The sequence below is a fragment of the Hyla sarda genome, chromosome 4 (assembly GCF_029499605.1).
Source record: "Hyla sarda isolate aHylSar1 chromosome 4, aHylSar1.hap1, whole genome shotgun sequence".
NCBI classification, from domain to species: domain Eukaryota; kingdom Metazoa; phylum Chordata; class Amphibia; order Anura; family Hylidae; genus Hyla; species Hyla sarda.
In genome coordinates, this window is record NC_079192.1 from 267,540,691 (window position 1) to 267,561,120 (window position 20,430).

The window sequence follows — 20,430 nt, forward strand, 5'->3', positions numbered from 1 at the left end:
CTCTGGCTCTTCTCCGGACTTCTGAGCTCGGGACTTGCGCTCTCCTCATTGGTCTCACTCCTCCTCTCCGGCATCCCGGCAAAGCCAGGGCCACTCTCCTGGTTGCTGGGCAAGGTCTCCAACTTTATGTCCTAGGTCCGCCTCGCCTTCATCTAAGGCTACTTCCACCTGCTCCTGTTCTCCTGGGGAGCTGGAAGATGAGGCATCAGGTTCTACATCTGATCCAGAGGACTGAACCAGCTTGTCCAACATGGTGGACAGCTTGGTGTCAGCCATCAGGGACACTTTTCATCTAGAGGACCCAGGAACTTCGAACCCAGCTCCTGAAGTTTCCTTTCACCGCTTCCATCGATCTCCTAAGGTTTTCAGCTCTCGTGCTGAATTTGACTCCTTACTGGAAGGGGCATGGAAGAATCCAGACAAACTCTTTCAAGGTTCAGGCGCAGTTTCCATTTTCCAAGGACTTGATTGAGAAATGGACAACGCCGCCGGCTGTGGATCCTCCGTTTTCCCACCTGTCAAAATCGACTACTCTTTGTTTGGCGGACGCGGCCTCCTTTTAAGAATCCGGCAGACAAGAGGATTGAGAATCTGGCCAAGTTCGCTTTTGAAGCGGCGGGTTTAGCTATGCTTCCCACTTTTGCTTCAGCTTTGGTGTAAAAATCCCTATCTGTTTGGGCTTTCCAACTCCACCAGGGCATTTTATCTGGGCCCCTTCAGAGGAATTGGCGGATCTTGCTCTTCAACTCGCCAATACTGGAGACTACTTGTGCTCTGCTTTCCTTGCAGTCTGCCTGTTGTACGGCTTTTGCCAAAGGAAACCTGGTGGCGATTCATTGCTCCATGTGGCTCAAGGCCTGGGACGCCATTGCCGCTTCTAAAAAACCTCTCACTGAGCTCCCTTTCTCTGGGCCCAGGCTCTTCAGAAAACGCCTAGCTGAGATTGTCTGAGGTTACTGGAGGTAAGTTCCGTAGAACAAGTCTCACCGTATCGATTCCCGCAGGAAGTCAACCTCCTTTCGGTCTTTTGGCTTGGGTCGGGCAGCCAGACCGGCACCCTCACAGGATAGGAAGACTCCTTCCTTCAAGGCTTGCCCCTCCTGGAAGTCTGATAACCGTTCCGGATGTTTTGCGGCCAAGTCAGGCACCTGTAAGCCTCCCTCCGCCTGAAGGGATGCCCCCAGCCGGAAATTGTTTAGGGGGGGGAGGTCATTTGTCCCTGTTCCAGGATGTTTGGATTGCCCATGTGCAGGACTCTTTGGTCTGAGATGTCGTTTCCTATTGCTATCGTATCAAGTTTGCTTCCTTTTCAAGGGACCATTTTTTTTCCACTCCCGCCCCCTCGCTCTCCTTCCTTGGTGGCAGATCTTCAGGTCTCACTTCAGACACTTATCACTCAGGGAGTGATCGTCCAAGTTCTTGCCAAGGAGCGTTTTTTCGGGGTTCTGTTCAAACCTGTTCGTCGTCCCCAAGAAAGGGGGTTCTGTCCGCCCGATCTTGGATCTGAAGCTCCTCAACCGCCACCTACTCCTCATTCATTTCTGTATGGAGTCACTCCGTTCTGTGGTGGTATCCATGGATCAAGGGGAGTTTCTTTCCTCGGTTGATATCAGAGACGCTTACCTTCATATCCCAATTTTTCCGGCATATCATCGCTATCTCCGCTTTGCCGTTCCGGAGGGCCATTTTCAGTTTATGGCCCTTCCTTTTGGCCTGGCCATGGTCCCAAGGGTCTTCACCAAGGTCCTGGCGGCGGTGATCGCCATCCTGCGATCCTAGGGTGTGTCCGTGATCCCCCCTACCTGGATGAATTCCTGATGAAGGGCCCCAACCAGGGACCAGAATCAGGAGAGTTTCCCTCTCACTCTTCAGACCTTGTCCCATTTCGGCTGGGTGGTCAATCAGGACAAGTCCAATGTGATTCCCACCCAGTCTCTGGTCTTTGTGGGACTCCAGTTCGACATGGTGGCCGCCCGGGTTCGGCTACTGCTGGACAAGTGCCGCGCTCTGTCAACAGGAGTTCGTCTTCTCCGTCGTCCTGTTCCAGTTTCCATTCGTTTCTGTATGGAAGTCCTGGGTCGGATGGTGGTGGCCATGGAGGCCGTTCCCTTCGCCCAGTTTCATTGTAGACCTCTTCAATTTACTCTTCTGTTCCAGTGGGACAAGTCTCCGCTATCCCTCGATCGCAGGATTATTCTTCCCCTCAGGACTCGCCAGTCCCTCCTGTGGTGGCTTTGGCCTCCTCTTCGACAGGGGCGATCTTTCCTGCCTCTCCACTGGCAGGTCATCAAGACGGATGCCAGTCTCCTCAGCGGTTGGGGGGTGGGTGAGAGTTTTCAGGGATCGGATGGTCCAGGGCCGTTGGTCCTCCCTAGGAAGCTCTTCTCCCCATCAACATCCTGGAACTTGGGGCAGTTTTACCTTTTTGCCTCCTCCATTGGTAGTGCCTTCTTCAGGCTCGTCCTGTTCGTGTCCAGTTGGACAACTTCATGGCTGTGGCATGTCAATCGCCAGGGCGGCACTCGCAGCCCCGCGGCGATGACCGAGGTCTCCAGGATTCTGCTCTGGGCGGAACTCAGAGTTCCCTCCATCTCGACAATCCACATCCTGGGGGTGGACAATTGGGTGGCGGACTTCCTCAGTCGCTCCTCTGCTGACCCGACGATTGGTCTCTTCATCCAGAGGTGTTTGCAAAGATCTGCAATCTCTGGGGCATGCTGGACGTGCACCTCTTCACGTCTCGCCACAACCAGAAAGTTCCTCGCTTCGTCGCAAAGTCCCGAGATCCTCTAGCCGTAGACGCTTTAGTGTTCCCCTGGTCACACTTCGTCATCCGCTATCTTTTCCCTCATCTTCCTCTCCTTCCCAAGGTCCTGAGGAAACTCAAGGCAGAGGGCGTCCCCTCAATTCTCGTGGCTCCGGACCGGCCCTGGTGCGCCTGGTACGCCGAAGTTGTTGGCCTAGTGGCCGATGTACCACTGCACCTCCCAGTTCGTCTCGACCTGCTCTCTCGGTCCCCTTTGCCACCCCAATTTACTGTCCCTGCATTTGAAGGTGTGGTGGTCGAAACCGCGTTTCTAAGGGCCAGGGGGTTCTCTCCCCAGGTGATCTGCACGATGATCAGGGTGCGCAAGCCTTCCTCTCAGAAGATTTATCACCGTACTTGGCAGTCCTACTTTCGATGGTGTGAGTCTCAATCCTTCTCCCCAGTTGTTTTCTCCCTTCCACGCCTTCTTTCGTTTTTTTGCAGTCTGAGCTGGAACAACGCTTGGCTCTGTTCCCTTAAGGTCCTGGTGTTGGCTCTCTCCATTCTTTTTCAGCACCCCCTGTCGTCCGACCCTCTCATCCACACTTTCCTGCAGGGTTTAGCTCATGCGGCTCTGCTGTACAGATCCCCCTACTCCCCTGTGGGATCTGAATCTGGTTCTCTGTGTTTTGCCGGGTACTTCCTTCAAACCTCTCCAAGACATTTCTCTTCCTCTGCTGTTCTGGAAGGTGGCCTTCCTCATTGCGGTCACTTCCATTCGGAGAGTTTTGGCGCTGGTGGCTCCCTCCTGCTGTTCCCACTACCTGATCTTGCACCAGGACAAAGTTGTTTTCCGTCTGGTCCCCTCATTTTTGCCTAAATGAGGATATTGTCCTCCCGTCCTTCTGCCCAGCTCCGTCCCATCCCAGGGATCGGTTGCTTCATGGTCTTGATGTGGTACGGACCGTTCGGATTTACCTTTTCGGTCACTTCATCCTTTCGCCATTGTGACTGTCTTTGTGCTTACGGAGGGTCGTCGTAAGGGATTTCCTGCTTCGAAGGCGGCCATTTCGCAGTGGATCCGTTCTGCCATCTCGGAAGCTTACCGCTGCAAAGGGAAGACTCTCTACCTTTCCAGGTCTAGTCTCATTCCACTCGTTCTGTTGGGGCCTCCTGTGCTTTCCGCAACAGGGCTTCGGCCTTGCAAGTCTGTAAGGCAGCCACCTTGCACACTTTTACAAAATGTTACCAGGTGCACACCTTTTGCGTCTTCCGACTCTGGTTTGGGTCCCAAGGTGTTGCCGGCAGCTGTGGCCCAGCCTTCTACCTGAGTTGCTTGGGTTCTCTCCTACCCCAGTGACTGCTTGCGTACGTCCCACAATCTGTGTCCCCCAATGGAGCCGAACGAGAAAAGTAGATTTTTTTGCTTACTGTAAAATCTCTTTCTCGGAGCATCCATTGGGGGACACAGCTCCCACCCATTTGTTCTGGTGTCCTTGGTTTGGTTTCCTGTCCGAGGGTTGGTTCGGCTATTTTTTGTCTGTGGTTTCCTTGGATAGTTGCTGTCCTTTCCCTGTCGGTCCTCTCCTACTGCTTTGGGACTAAACTGATTATCTCAGGGTCTGTAGGCGGGGTATATCCTGCCAACAGGGGCTGACTTTCTTTTTGTTACCTAGTGTCAGCATCCTAGTGGCAGCAGCATATACCCCACATGTACCCCAATGGATCTTCCGAGAAAGAGATTTTAAAGGGGTTCTCCGGTGCTTAAACATCTTATCCCCTATCCAAAGGATAGGGGATAAGATGCCTGATCGCGGGAGTCCCGCCTCCCGTGGGCTTGCATTGAGGGGCGGAGCGTGACGTCACACGCCGCCCGCCCTGTAGTCGCCCGTAATCAGACCCGGAGTGGACACGCTCCGGGGACTGATTACAAATGGGGTGCCGCGTGCATGATCCCGGGGGTCCCCAGCGGCGCGACTCCCGCGATCAGGCATCTTATCCCCTATCCTTTGGAATAGGGGATAAGATGTTTAAGCACCGGAGAACCCCTTTAAGGTAAGCATAAAAATCTACTTTTTTTCTCCTTTTAGCTAAACAGGCACGAAGAAGGCAGCAAACAAAAGCATGGAAAAAGTTGCAACAGCAGAAAGCTGAAGAAAAGCGCAAAGAGGAGGAAGAGAAAAAGAAACAAGCTGAGGAGGAAGAGAGAAGAAAACGAGAAGAGGAAATTCGGAAGATTCGAGATCTGTCAAATCATGAAGAGCAATACAATAGATTTATGAAGCTTGTGGGCGATAAGAGTAAACGCAGCAAGGTATGCATATACTACTTTTATTGTAAACTGTTAAGAGACTACCCACCAGTAATGTTACAAGATGTTAGCTGCAAATGTTTAAATTGCAATTTAATATAACCTGTTATAACACTCCAGATTTAAACAGTTTTGGAAGGACTTCATTTCTTGAGACATTAAAGGGGTTATTTAGAAGTAGCAAAATATACCTACTTTCTTCCATAAACAGCGCCACACCTGTCCCCACCTGTAGTATAACCTGTGGTATTGCAACTCTGATTAGTTTACTTCAGTGAATCTGCAAAACCATCCACAAACTGAGGACAAAAGTGGCACCTTTTGCAATAAAGCAGCTAGCTATATTCTACTTCTGGTTAATGCAGTGTTTCCCAACCAGGGTGCCTCCAGCTGTTGCAAAACTACAACTCCCAGCATGCTGGGGAGTTGTAGTTTTGCAACAGCTGGAAGCACCCTGGTTGGGTAACACTGGGTTAATGTATGGCTAGGCAGCACCTCACAAGATCTAACCCTGTCATAGCCTTGTAGCTTCTCCGCAAATGTATATTTGGGAAAGCTTAAAGGGGTACTGTCAGATTTTTGTAGTTTGTCTTTTGCACATATCCAATAGCCTTGCACATAATAATGACAGGCAATAATACATATTTTTTTTAGGCATACACTTAAAACCTACAATAAAAAAGTTACATTTGTAATGGGACTTAAGTGGTTACAATATAGGTAGAGGTAACAGAAGCGATTTGTTTTGTACCTACCACCACAGATCTATCCTGTAGACATGCCATAAATGTCTCAAATAGGAATCTTTTATTGCGGAGTAAGGTTCATTTAAAGGGGTACTCCGCGCCTAGACAACTTATCCCCTATCCAAAGGATAGGGGATAAGATGTCTGATCGCCGCGGTCCCGCTGCTGGGGATCCCCGCTGCGGCACTGCGCTATCATTACAGCACAGAGAGAGTTCGCTCTGCACGTAATGACGGGCAATACAGGGGCCGAAGCATCGTTACGTCATGGCTCCGCCCCTCGTGATGTCACGGCCCACCCATTTCAATACAAGTCTATGGGAGGGGGCGTGGCGGTCGTCACGCCCCCTCCCATAGACTTGCATTAAGGGGACCGGCCGTGATGTCACGAGGGGTGGAGCCATGACGTCACGCTGCTCTGTCCCCCGTATCGCCCGTCATTACGCACAGAGCGAACTCTCTCTGTGCTGTAATGATAGCGGGGTGCCGCAGCGGGGATCCCAGGGCACCCCAGCAGTGGGACCGCGGCGATCTGACATCTTATCCCCTATCTTTTGGATAGGGGATAAGATGTCTAGGCGCGGAGTATCCCTTTAAATGAACCTTACTCCGCAATAAAAGATTCCTATTTGAGACATTTATGGCATGTCTACAGGATAGATCTGTGGTGGTAGGTACAAAACAAATCGCTTCTGTTACCTCTACCTATATTGTAACCACTTAAGTCCCATTACAAATGTAACTTTTTTATTGTAGGTTTTAAGTGTATGCCTAAAAAAATATGTATTATTGCCTGTCATTATTATGTGCATGGCTATTGGATATGTGCAAAAGACAAACTACAAAAATATGACAGTATCTGGGTCCTGCCATTTCCCAGATAAGTGGAACCCCCCTACCTGTTAGCTATTTGGGAAAACCCAGCCCCCTGTGGCCGTATTGCAACTGCTGTGGCTGGTTGGGAATGTAAAACAGCCAAATTGGCTGTTTTATGCAGTTTGGGTAACAGTCATTTACATTAAAGGGGTTATCTAGGAAAAAACATTTTTTATATATATATATATATATATATATATATATCAACTGGCTCTAGAAAGTTAAACAGATTTGTAAATTACTTCTATTAAAAAATCTTAATCCTTTCAGTACTTATGAGCTTTTGAAGTTAAAGTTGTTCTTTTCTGTCTAATTGCTCTCTGATGACACGTGTTTAGAAGCAAATTCCCATAGCAAACCACTCCCCGAGACACGTATCATCAGAGAGCACTTAGACAGAAAAGAACAACCTTAACTTCAGAAGCTCATAAGTACGTAAAGGATTAAGATTTTTTAACAAAAGTAATTTACGAATCTGTTTAACTTTCTGAAGCCAGTAGAGAGATAGATAGATATAGATATATATATCTATCTATCTAATTTTTTCTGGATAACCCCTTTAATTGTACACCTTTTTATTGGTATAGAATAATTTAACTCCTATTGGCAGCACAGCATTGATGCATGCAGAAAGCAAGTCTGTTTTCCTAACATAACTTTTTTTTTTTGTCAACTACTTACTACGTTTCAAACTTTTCCCAGTCTTTTGATGCAGAGCAAAAGCGAGCTGAAAAACAGAGCCTAGAAAATTCTGGTGGTATTTATCAGTATGATAACTATGAGGAAGTTGCAATGGACACAGATAGTGAAACAAATTCTCCAGGTAATAATATTTATTACATTTTTTTAATCATCCTTATGGTTTTAGCATAAAGCCTTACACAACGGTTATGTTTTACCACGATGACTAGGTTTACACTGCTACCATTCATGGTCTGTTTGACACAACTGACATCAGCGGATCCCATTGACTTGAATATACTCCGTCTGGTGTCCGGTATTTAGAGAGAAAACATTGGACAGACAGTATTTTTTTTTTTTAATTTCTCGGCTCATCTCTCTTCCTCCCATCAAAGTGAGCAATGGAGCACAGCGGCAGTGTATACCTAGCCTAACTGACTTGTTGTTTGAAAGATTCTGTTTTTTCACAGGTATAACTGTGGTGTACCTTTTTTTTTAAATAAAACACTGCCCAGATTTAAATAACCATTCAAAAACTGCACTGATTTGTAATAGAAACACATGGTAACTTGCCTTTCCTAGCCAGCCATCTGTGAAGGAGCATCTAATAAGTGTGACCAAACCTACAGGCCAGTTTCATACAAGCATAGTACAGGCACATTTCTGCACCTGTATTAGAGCCGTATGTCTAATGACCTCAGCTGAAACCATCAAAAGGATCTTTAATGTTAGACATGTAAATCTTTATGTAAAATCTGTGTTGTATAGCTCCTTTGCATACATATTACTATACTGTGAGTTCATGCAAATACTTCTTGCATCTAGGGGTTTCTCCATCAAGATCACCTTATTTCCCTGGAAATACAGTAGGATGCGTTCCATCAGTATTATGTGTAACTGAGCAATTCCCTTCAGAAGTTTGGGTAAGTTTCTGTGATTTGAAAAAAGGTTTTCCCATGTATAAAACATAATCTTTCCACAGGATAGGATAGTTAATTGGTGGGGACTGGCCTTTGAAACCTACACCAATTACAAGAACGGGGTTACCTTCTGAACAGAGCAGTGGTCGAACATCTGTGCTGCCACTCATGTTACTCACAATGGGAGTGCCAATGATAACCAAGTGCTGTACTAACATTTCTCGAGCGCTTCATTGGGGGAAACATGAATCATGGGTACATGCTGCTTGCTGCTAGGAGGCTGGCACTAGGCAAAAAACAAAAGAAATTCAGCTTCTCCCGGCAGGATATACCCACCCCCTGGCTCTGAGCAACTCTGTTTTAGCTTAGTGTTAGCAGGAGGCAGACACAGGTCTGGAGTTCTCCAGACCTGGTCTTATATATATTTATTTTTTCCAGTTTGTCTCTAGTTAGAATTTCTCTCCTTTATTGTTTTTTCAAGTGTGGGGCAACAAGAGCATGGTGCTGCCTGATCTCCCATCTGCGAGCTAGGGGCACGGTGCATTGCTGCATGGGCCGTTAACCCCTCCTCGCCACCAACCAGTGCCTGGTGGTGTACCCTGGGTCCGGGTCCCCCGTTTGGTCCGGGTCTGGCTAAAGACAGGAGGACCTTAGCTGGTCGAAGGCTTCCTAGGTGAGTATGCTCTATGTGGGGGAGTATGTTTCCCCAACCCAGAACTCCTATGGTGCGCTCCCGGTCCCCAAGGGAGATTGTGGACTCGGATTGGGATCCTCCCTCTGACTTGGAAGAGACTTCCCGTATGTCAGATATGGTGGACAGTCTGGTGTCAACAGTCGGACTCTTCCACCTGCAGGACCCAGGAACTTCAGGCGTGGTCCCTGAAGTGTTCTTCTGCTGTGCTCATTGGGTTTCCCAAGTTTTCAGCGCACACACTGAATTTGACGAGCTGTTCAAGGCAGCAAGATAAATGCTTCCATGGGACTAAGAAGCTCTGTGCTCTCTTTCCCTTTCTTCAGGACCTGGTTGCAAAGTGGTCGTCTTCTCCTATGGTGGACCCTCCTTTATCATGGCTGTCTAAATCCAGTACCCTGCTGCTGGCAGACACAGCCTCCTTTAAAGATCCCTCGGACAAGCGCATTGAAAATTTGGCGAAATTCGCCTTTGAGGCGACGGCTCGGCTTTGTCGCCAGCTTTTGCCTCTACCTGGGTATCCAAAGCCCTTTCTGTTTGGGCTGTTAAATTGAGCCAGGGTATTTCAGCAGGTTCCTCCCCTGGTGATAAGACTGATTTAGCCCTGCAAATCGCTAATGTCAGGGACTACCTCTGCTCGGCCTCCTTGGAGTCAGCTCGCTGCGCTGCCTTAGCCATGGGCAACCTAGTGGCCCTCCAGCGCACCATGTAGTTTAAGGCTTGGAATGTTGATGTGGCCTCTAAGCGTTCCCTTACTGAGCTTCCTTTCCTGGGGTCTAGTCTCTTTGGCAAACGCCATGACGAGATCATCTCTGAGGCTACTGGGGGCAAGAAAGGAACACTCTTGCCCTAAAATCGTCCGTGCCCCTCGGACTCGAGGCGGAAGACTTCTTCCTTTCTCCTCTTCCGCTTCACGGGACGTCCAGACAAGCCGGCCGCCTCACAGGACAGGAGGATGCCGTCCTTCAAAGCTGGATCTGGGAGAGTTTGTCTCCTCCGTGGACATACAGTACACCTACTTGCACATCCCTATCTTCCCCGCCCACCAGCGGTTTCTCAGGTGTGCTGTTCCAGCGGGTAATTTTTAGTTTGGGCTGGCGACCACCCCCGAGTCTTCACCAAGATGCTAGCAGCAGTGGTGGCTCTCCTCCACTCTCGAGGTGTCTCGGTTCTCCCCTATCTGGATGACCTGCTTATCAAGGCACCCTCCCTGGAACAGAATCGGGTGAGCCTCAACATCGCTCTGCAGACCCTTTACAGTTTAAGCTGGATCATCAACCGAGCGAAGTCCAACCTGTCTCCATCCAAATTTCTGACATTTCTCGGGATCCGCTTCGATGTGGCGGCCTGCCTTACTCTTCTGTAGGACAAGCTCTGGGAGTTGTCGGCGGGTTCGTTTGCTTCGGCGGCCGGGCCTGATTCCCATCCGCTCCTGCATGTCTGTCCTGGGCAAGATGGTAGCTTCCATGGAGGTGGTCCCCTTTGCCCAATTTCGGTACCGTCCTCTCCAGTGGGTCATCCTCTGCACCAAGGGATCTGGCTTCCGCTCAGAGTTTGCCACTCCCTCCTTTGGTGGTTTCGGTCTTCTCTCCTCTGGCAGGGTCGCTCCTTTCTGCCTCTCCACTGGCATGTCCTGACCATGGAAGCGAGTCTCCTCGGCTGGGGAGGTGTCAGCCGGGACAGGACGGTTCAGGGCAGTTGGACTCCTTCGGAGTCCGGTCTCCCCATCGATGTCCTGTATCTTCGTGTTATCTTCCTGTGCCTTCTTTACTGGAGTCGTCTGCTTTGGAGCCTTCCGGTGCGGATGCAGACGGACAATGCCACCGCCGTAGCATACATCAGGGTGGCACCCGCAGCTTGGTGCCCATGAAGGAAGTATCGAAGATCCTTTCCTGGGCGGAACTTCACGTTCCAGCCATATTGGCGGTACACATTCCCGGGATCGACAATTGGGAGGCAGACTTTCTAAGTCGCTCCACCGCCGACCCAGGTGAGTAGTCCTTCATCTGGAGGTCTTTGCTCAAATCGGTCACCGCTAGGGGACTCCGGATGTGGAAGGTCCCTTACTTTGTCTCCCATTCTCGGGATACCCTGGCACTAGCAGTTGATGCCCTTGTGATCCCTTGGACCCCCTTCTCTCTCCCCTACATCTTTCCTCCACTTCCCCTTCTTCCAAAGGTCATCTGGAAGATCAAGGCGGAGGGCGTCTCAGCGATTCTGGTGGGCCCGGATTGGCACCATCGCGTGTGGTACGCGAACGTGGTCAGTCTCGTCGCAGACGTTCCCTTCAGTCTTCCAGATCGTCCCAACCTCCTCTTCCAAGGGCCCCTCTGCCACCCCAATTTACTTCTGCTGCGTTTGACGGCATGGCGGTTAAAACCGTGGGCTCGGGATTCTATACCCGCGTGATCCAGACCATGCTCCGTGCCTGGAAGCCCTCGTCCGCCAGGATTTACCACCGACTCGTTCCCCCTCTCCCACCACTTTTTCCTTACCGGATCTCTTGTCCTTTTTTACAATCAGGACTGGAAACGTACCTGGCCCTCAGTTCAATCCAAGGGCAGGTTTTTTTCATTTTCTGTCCCTCTTGCGTCCAACCCTCGTGTGCACTTTTTTGCAGGGCTTGGCTCACGAGGTTCCCCCGTTACGGTCCGCCACTGCGCCTTGGGACCTCAACCTCGTTTTACATGCCCTGCAGGGCATTCCGTTTAAGCCTCTTGGTCAGGTTTGCCTTAGCTTCCTTTCCTGGAAGGTGGCCTTCCTTGTTGCAGTCACATCCATTCGACGTGTGTCGGAATTGACTGCCCTCTCTTGCCGTTCTCCTTTTCTGGTGCTTCACCAAGACAAGGTGGTTCTCTTTTCAGCCCAAGGTTATGACTTCCTTTGATTTGAACAAGAAGATGGTTTTGCCTTCCTTCTGCCTGTCCCCTTTTCATCGGTTTGAGCAGTTTGGACCTATTTGTCTGTAACTTCCACCCGGCTAACCACACCCGCGCGGTGGGGGCTTCCTGGGCGGTCAGCCATGGGGCTTTGGCCCTACAGGTTTGCAAGGTGTCTACTTGGTCGGCTTTGTGTACTATTGCCAAGTTTTACCGTGTTCATACCTTTGTGTCCTCCGACGCAGGCCTGGGCTGCAGGGTTTTGCAGGCGGCAGTTCAGTCGTCCGCCTGAGTTCTTTTCTTGCCGGGATGTTGGTCTTGCCTCCCCAGGCACTGCTTTGGGATGTCCCATTTTTCCTGTGTCCCCCAATGAAGCGCTCGAGAAAAGTAGATTTTTATACATAAAGTAAAATCTCTTTCTCAGAGCTTCTATTGGGGGACACACCACCTGCCCTTTGGTTTGTTTGTGGCCAGCCAGTTTTGGCCACTGTCGTGTGTGGTTGTTTCTTTTGTGGTTGGTCCCCTTGTTTTGTCTGGGTTTTGTTCAGCCTTTTTTTTTTGTTTTTTTTTTTTTCTGGTTGGTTCTCCTTCTGCTTTGGGACTAAACTGAGTTGCTCAAAGCCAGTGGGCGGGTATATCCTGCCGGGAGGAGCCAGCTTTCTTTTGTTTTTTTACCTAGTGTTAGCCTCCTAGAGGCAAGTAGCATATACCCATGGTTCCTGTCTCTTCCCCCCCCCCCCCCAATAGAAGCTCTGAGAAAGAGATTTTACAGTAAGTATAAAAATCTACTTATTCTGGTCAGTGTAGTAGTAAGAGAATTAAGCAAATGCTTGCCTGCTTAACTGCTTCTCCATTTACATGGGGAGACAAGGGACCTCTTTTCTCGTGATCAGTGGTGGTCCCAGCATTCAGTCCTCTGTCAATCTGATACTTATCACCTCTTCTGTGAAAAAGGTGGTAACTTTTGATCCTAAGAAAATACCTTTTTAAAGGCTGATTCTGAATGCTTTAACAAATTAATATTCTAAAGAGTTCAAGTAAAATGTGTACTTTTTTTATTTATTTTTTTTTGCAGCCTTCCCGTTGTGAGGGTTCAATGTATGACCCAGTCATTTCAAAGAGCTCTCCAGAAGTGCTACTACCACCTCCGCCACTTCCACCTGAGGAACCGGAGCAGCCTCCTAAACCTCCTTTTGCAGATGAAGAGGAGGAAGAGGAAATGCTGCTGCGTGAGGAACTTCTCAAGTCTTTAGCTAACAAAAGGGCTACCAAAGTAGAGGTATTAATGATTTGATCATTATTGTGCCCAAGTGTTAAAGGGACTCTGTCACCTCCGAACCACACTCTGCACCCCATCCCCCCCAAACTGTTGTAATAAGTGAATAGTTTAGAGATGTTGATTCTAAAATATTCCCTGCTGTGTACTCACAAAAAAGTCTAAGTAGTACTCTCCATTATATTCTTGTGCTTTAGCAGTCCTCTCTATGCATCAGCATTCTCAGTAAGCAGGCTTACAGAGGGGAATGCAAATCAGTAGACAGATAACAAATTGGAATCCCATCAGCGTCTTCTAAACTATTTAATAACTGGTGTAAGGGGATTTTTGGAGCAGAGTTGCTTTAACCCCTTAAGGACCAAGGACGTATGAGTACGTCCTTGGTCCCGTTCCCGTGATATAACGCGGGGTCCCACAGTGACCCCGCATCATATCACGGCGGGCCCGGCGTCATAGTGAAGCCGGGACCCGCCGCTAATAGTGCGCGGCACTCATCGCGGTGCCGCGCGCTATTAACCCTTTAGCCGCACGCTCAAAGCAGAGCCACGCGGCTAAAATTGAAAGTAAAAAGTGCCGGTTAGCTCAGTGGGCTTTTCGGGATAGCCGCGGCGAAATCGCGGCATCCCGAACAGCTTACAGGACAGTCGGAGGGTCCCTACCTGCCTCCTCGCTGTCCGATTGCCGAATGACTGCTCAGTGCCTGAGATCCAGGCATGAGCAGTCAAGCGGCAGAATCATCGATCACTGGTTTCCTATGAGAAACCAGTGATCAATGTAAAAGATCAGTGTGTGCAGTGTTATAGGTCCCTATAGGGGTATTCCAGGCCCAAACTTTTTTTTTTATATATCAACTGGCTCCGGAAAGTTAAACAGATTTGTAAATTACTTCTATTAAAAAATCTTAATCCTTCCAATAGTTATTAGCTTCTGAAGTTGAGTTGTTGTTTTCTAACTGCTCTCTGATGACTCACGTCCCGGGAGCTGTGCAGTTCATATGGGGATATTCTCCCATCATGCACAGCTCCCGGGACGTGACATCATCATTGAGCAGTTAGAAAACTTCAGAAGCTAATAACTATTGGAAGGATTAAGATTTTTTAATAGAAGTAATTTACAAATCTGTTAAACTTTCCTATATATATATATATATATATATATATATATATATATATATATATATATATATATATATATATATATAGGTTTTGCCTGGAATACCCCTTTAACCCCTCCCCTTTTAAAAGTTTGATTCACCCCCTTTCCCATAAATAGAAAACAGTGTAAATAAAAATAAACATATATGGAATCGCCGCATGTGGAAATGTCTGAATTATAAAAATATATCGTTAATTAAACCGCATGGTCAATGGCGTATGCGCAAAAAAATTCCAAAGTCCAAAATAGCTCATTTTTGGTCACTTTTTATATCATGAAAAATTTATATAAAGCGATCAATAAGTCCTCTTAATGCAATGGTACCGTTAAAACCCTCAGATCACGGCGCAAAAAATGAGCCCTCATTCTGCCCCATACGCGGAAAAATAAAAAAGTTAAACGTATTAATTTTCCTGCATGTACGACAAAATCAAACCTATATAAGTAGGGTATCATTTTAATTGTATGAACCTACAGAATAAAGATAAGGTGTAATTTTTACCGAAAAAACAAAGAAACGGAAGCCCCCAAGTGTTACAAAACAGCATTTTTTTTTTTTCAATTTTGTCTCTCAATTATTTTTTTTTCCGTTTCACCGTAGATTTTTGGGCAAAATGACTGACGTCATTACAAAGTAGAATTGGTGGCGCAAAAAATAAGCCATCACATGGATTTTTAGGTGCAAAATTGAAAGAGTTATGATTTTTTAAATGCAAGGAGCAAAAAACAAAAGTGCAAAAACGGAAAAAACCCCGGTCCTTAAGGGGTTAAACTAGTGAGTGAGTGTAAAATTGAATGGGTTCAACCGTCCCCTCCAAGTAGCCACCCCACTAACCTGTATATATGCTCCCTTTTAATACAGATATATTTGTTTCTAGGAACAAACTAGTGTCAGCCAACCTTCATCACCACCTCTCATTGATGTCTTGCCTGTACCGAGGATTACTTTGTCATCAGCGAATATTAATTCTACTGCACATCGCAAAACAAGCACTCAGATAGTAAGAGTTCTGAGACCAATCAGGCGTGTAATAAAGGTATGCATTTCTCTTTACACCTAGTTGTATTCATTTACATGAACTGGACACCTGCCTGCAACTGAAATGTGTTAAGCTAAATCTTACCTAAAATGAATGTAAAGGGCTGCCTTAATGAATAATATACTGTATTACTGAATGGTAAGAAGGAAATACATTTTCTTCAGGTGCTCACTTAATCACAGACCAGAATAAGGATTCATTCATCCATTTAACATGGAGTGTACATTAAAAATGTTTTCTTTTTGCACAGTTTCTCTAATTTGAGCACACTAAATTTAGGTGCATGAATAATTGTGTAGCTTTCCGAAAGTGTTATAGAAAAGGTCTTAGCTGTTTAAAGGGGTACTCTGGCAAAAAACATCTTATCCCCAATGCAAAGGATAGGGGATAAGATGCCTGATCATGGGGCTTTCACCGCTGGGGACCCTCGCGTTCTCTGGAGCAGCACCCCGGCGTGAACTTCACTCCGTGTGGGATGATTGGTGACTACAGCCACCAGCTACCTCTGCCTTTGTGCAAAGAGGAGAAGGAGGAGCACTGCCAGAGCCCTGCAAAAGGACCTCGAGCAGGCCACAAATGTGCATGTGTCCACTCAAACGGTCAGAAACAGACTCCATGAGGGTGGTATGAGGGTCCGACATCCACAGGTGGGGATTGTGCTTACAGCCCAACACCGTACAGGATGTTTGGCATATGCCAGAGAACACCAAGATTGGCAAATTCGCCACTGGCGCCCTGTGCTCTTCACAGATGAAAGCAGGTTCACACTGAGCACATGTGACAGATGTGAGAAAGTCTGGAGATGCCGTGGAGAACGTACTGCTGCCTGCACCATCCTCCATCATGACCGGTTTGGCGGTGGGTCAGTAATGGTGTGGGGTGGCATTTCTTTGGGGGGCCCACACAGCCCTCCATGTGCTTGTCAAAGGTCTGACTGCCATTAGGTAACGAGAGGAGATCCTCAGACCCCTTGTCAGACCATATGCTGGTGCGGTTGGCCCTGGGTTCCTCCTAATGCAAGACAATACTAGACCTCATGTGGCTGAGTGTGTCAGCAGTTCCTGCAAGAGGAAGGCATTGATGCTATGGACTGGCCCGCCCATTCCCCAGACCTGAATCCGATTGAGTACATCTGGGATATCATGTCTCGCTCCATCCACCAACGCCACGTTGCACCACAGACTGCCACCTGATCAGGAGCATGCCCAGGCATTGTAGGGAGGTCATACGGGCACGTGGAGGCCACACACACTACTGAGCCTCATTTTGACTTGTTTTAAGGACATTGCATCAAAGTTGGATCAGTCTGTAGAGTGGTTTTCCACTTTGATTTTCCATGGGTTGATAAACTCTTGATAATTTTTGTGTGATTTGGTTGTCAGCATAGTCAACTATGTAAAGACGAAAGTATTTCATATGATTAGTTCATTCATTTAGATCTAGGATGTGTTATCTTAGTGTTCCCTTTATTTTTTAGCGCAGTGTACATATCTTTCTGTACTTTTGTTTCCAAAGCTTCCAAAGCACAAGTCAGTAGTTGTTACCTTAAATGCGTCTGATGACAGCGAATCTGATCCTGAGCCGGCCAGTCCAGTGGGTGTTTTTGGAGGACTTGAGTCTATGATCAAAGAGGCCAGAAGAACTGCTGAAGTGAGAAATAATTATAAATATGTATGTGTTTGTGTGTGTATGATTAATATATATATATATATATATATATATATATATATATGTATGTATATGTGTGTGTGTGTGTATATGTGTGTATATGTGTGTGTGTGTGTGTGTGTGTATGTGTGTGTGTATATATGTGTGTGTGTATATATACACACACACACACACACACACACACACACACACACACACACACACAACCCCCCCCCGATCATCCATAACATTAAAACTCACATATCACCCGCAAGCGCTGCACTCCTCGTCGTCCTGGTTGTTGCGGGCCACCGGCACCAACACTTTCCCTACGCTGTATCCCTATGCTCGGGCTGCAAAAGATAAACAGAATAAACTTAAACGCACCTTCCTACGTTGCCCCGTCATACGGACCTACTTCCTGGGGTCTGGAACATCGGAGAGCCATCAGCCTATCACCGGCCACAGCGATGTTCCGCCTCGGCTGGTGACAGGTTGAGCCCACGGTCATGTAAGAAGCCGGCCGGCTTCTTACATGACAGTGGGCTCAGCCTGTCACTGGCCGAGGCGGAATATCGCTGCAGCCAGTGATAGGCTGATGGCTCTCCGATGTTCCCTTCCCCAGGAAGAGGGTGAGGCCGACGTAGGAAGGTGTGTTTAAAGTGTATTTTGTTTTTCTTTTGCAGCTCGGGCATAGGGATACAGCATACAGTATGTGTCAGCGCCGGTGGCCCGCAACAACCAGGAAGACGAGGAGGGCAGTGCTTGCTGGTGACGTGAGTAGTACCCCGATGGGGACAGCGCAGCGCTCGCGGGTCACATGATTTGGGGGGGGGGGGGGGAGAAATACCGTTATATACCGTGGAATAGCCATAAGTTACAAAAATACAGTTATACACATATTTGGTCATACTGCCCAGCTCTACCATAGGTCATCCTCATAGGGTGATATGGACATATTTATAGTGGATATAAACAATATAGTGCTAGGAGGGTTACTTGATAAAGCAAAAGGAGAACCCTTGGTCCTTCTGTGCCCTAAGCTGCATGCGGCCACACTGTTTCTGCATTGACTTAAGGTGAATACCCGGCCCTCTATAGTTGAAGCAGTCTTCTGTTACTGTATGGTTTCTACATAACGGCAGAAAATGATTTATATTCATGGCTCCTTTTTCCCCTCACACTACTAAATCTTTTGAGACACACCTCTTTATGATATCCCACATTTAAGTTACATTTTTTCATATTAATATGCCTAAATTCTACCAGCATGGGAACAATAAATAGTAATGATTTCTGTTGTTACCATAGCATTTTCCTTTTGTCTTTCTAGGCGTCCAAACCAAAAGCACCTTCTAAATCTGAAAAAGAAAATGATCCTATGAGGACCCCAGAAGCTTTGCCAGATGACAAAAAAATGGAATATCGTCTGTTGAGAGAAGAGATTGCCAGGTAACCGTGATGTGCTCGTCGGGGTCTTTTGCTTTCTCAGTTTTACCTCTTATATTAGTTATTGAAGTTGTATGTTTTTCTTTGTTTTTGTTTAGCCGAGAAAAGCAAAAACTTTTGAAAGCAGACCAATCAAGAGTAAGTTCATCTCCAACAAACTCTGACCTGGAAGGAGATGGCAGCAGAAGATCTGTGAAGGATCTGAAAGTGACTGAGGCTGAATCAAGACACATGAAACAGAAGTAAGTCGCCAGGATTTAGTAGTGGTCAATAGCTTTTGTAATTTTGGGTAAATATTTGAATAAGAAATGTGTTTAGATGTTTAAGAACATGTAACTACCCAATTGATTCTGTAGTATTGTATTCAGTTTATGCATTAATTGACCATAGGTATTACAATGTTTGACAGAGAGCACAAAATGTGACGAATAAACCCCATAAAATTCTTGCCTCTCAAATGACTGTACTGGTGCATCAGGCTCACACCAGTCTTTGCTTACATCTCACAAACAATGATCTAATGTATTAACATGGCAATCATGTATCTTCCTCAAAGATACAGACAAATTTCCTTCTGCTCGTTTTTAGCTTTCAGCAGAAGACCAAAGTCTTTATGGTTTGTTTGGTTAACCTTGCAGATTTCTTCCACAAATATTTGACAGTTTTTCTCAGCTGAATGAGGTTGCATTGATCCCAGCAGCTGTTGTTGAAGCAATGCATCCAGGTACATGGAACTGATTCTTATTTGCAGGAGTTACTGCAGCAGATCTGCTCCCTGTGACCATAACCTAAGGCTATGTGCGCACCAAGGAATGTGGGCTGTTTTTGATACAAAGTGGCCCGGAAAGAGCTGTTTTTTTCCACCTAGGAGTGCACTGGTGAAACATCCCATGGTTGAATTTTATGTCCATAATTGTTGGACAACTTTTGTGTCATTTATGTGCCAAAAAAACTTACATATTTTGAGACCTATTTGCTAGAAACATTTCACTTCCTCCACACAGGCTTATACACCTCTCGAAGGCACTGAGCTATTCAGTTTTAGCTTGGTGCCTGTATGAGGCAGACTCTCCTGCTATTTCTGTAGGTTTCTGCTCTTTGTCAAGTTAAACCTGAGCAGGGAGTGAACAGTGTTAAACCTCTAATCTAAGAAGGCAGATGGGACAAGAGAACCTCTGTGCCAATCAGTGCAAGGTTCACCCTTGTTTAAGCTTACTCCCTCCAGTCACATAACTCCCTCCAGTCACACAGCCTTTCTGGATATTCACTACCGTGGCTCCACAGATTTCTTCCCCTTAAAGGAAAACTGTCAGATATTTTCTCCCGCACTATCCACAGGTACTGGCGGGGCTTCTGCAGGTTAGCTGGCACTGACGTCAGCGCCGCTTATGAATATTCATCCCCCCTCTCTCCAGCTCTTCCTCTCTTCGCCGTTCCTAACTGGAGGGAGGGGGGATGAATATTCATAAGCAGTGCTGATGTCAGTGGCAGTTAGCTGCAGAAGCCCCGCCCGTGCCAGTTACAGCAAGATATACACATAGAATAAAACTATAATTGCGGGCGAACGGCCAGGCGGATCCGGGTAAGGTAGGGCTTGTTCAATCAGCGTCTCCCGCACTATCCACCAGTACTGTGGATAGTGCTGGAGAAAATATCTGACAGTTTTCCTTTAAGTCTGTTCTGCACGACTGCTCTGCCATCACCCACTGTTTGAGGCAACTCTGTCCCATGGGCAGTTTTCTCCAGCCTTGCTTGAGCAACCCACTACTTCCCTGTGCAGTGTACCAGAGGTACCCAAGTGGACGCTCTTCTCTTCAGTCTTTCTGATGAACTGTTCTGTACCCTGGACTTCTCTGTTGGAAGAGCATATTCTCCTATTCAGTCTGCTTGCATTAGCACAGTCACCTAATTCTTCCATTTGGTTGGCTCGCATCTCATTTTCCTTCTTTCACACCGGTTCCTATGTAGGTTCAGAGGTCATTCTGGCGCCATTCCTTGATAGCGTTCTTCTGTT

At 47.3% G+C, this 20,430-nt stretch overlaps 1 protein-coding gene across 3 annotated transcripts in view; it reads left to right on the plus strand.

The window, feature by feature from the left end:
* The window catches only part of ZFC3H1 (zinc finger C3H1-type containing), a 101,533-nt gene that overhangs the window by 7,897 nt on the left and 73,206 nt on the right, over positions 1–20,430 (plus strand). For all 3 annotated transcript variants that reach the window (XM_056574115.1, XM_056574116.1, XM_056574117.1), the window contains exons 5-12: positions 4,837–5,060; positions 7,381–7,501; positions 8,185–8,282; positions 12,925–13,128; positions 15,159–15,317; positions 16,836–16,970; positions 18,301–18,419; positions 18,515–18,658. In XM_056574115.1, coding sequence (XP_056430090.1) covers positions 4,837–5,060; positions 7,381–7,501; positions 8,185–8,282; positions 12,925–13,128; positions 15,159–15,317; positions 16,836–16,970; positions 18,301–18,419; positions 18,515–18,658 — 1,204 coding nt within the window. The remainder of the gene's footprint in view (positions 1–4,836; positions 5,061–7,380; positions 7,502–8,184; positions 8,283–12,924; positions 13,129–15,158; positions 15,318–16,835; positions 16,971–18,300; positions 18,420–18,514; positions 18,659–20,430) is intronic.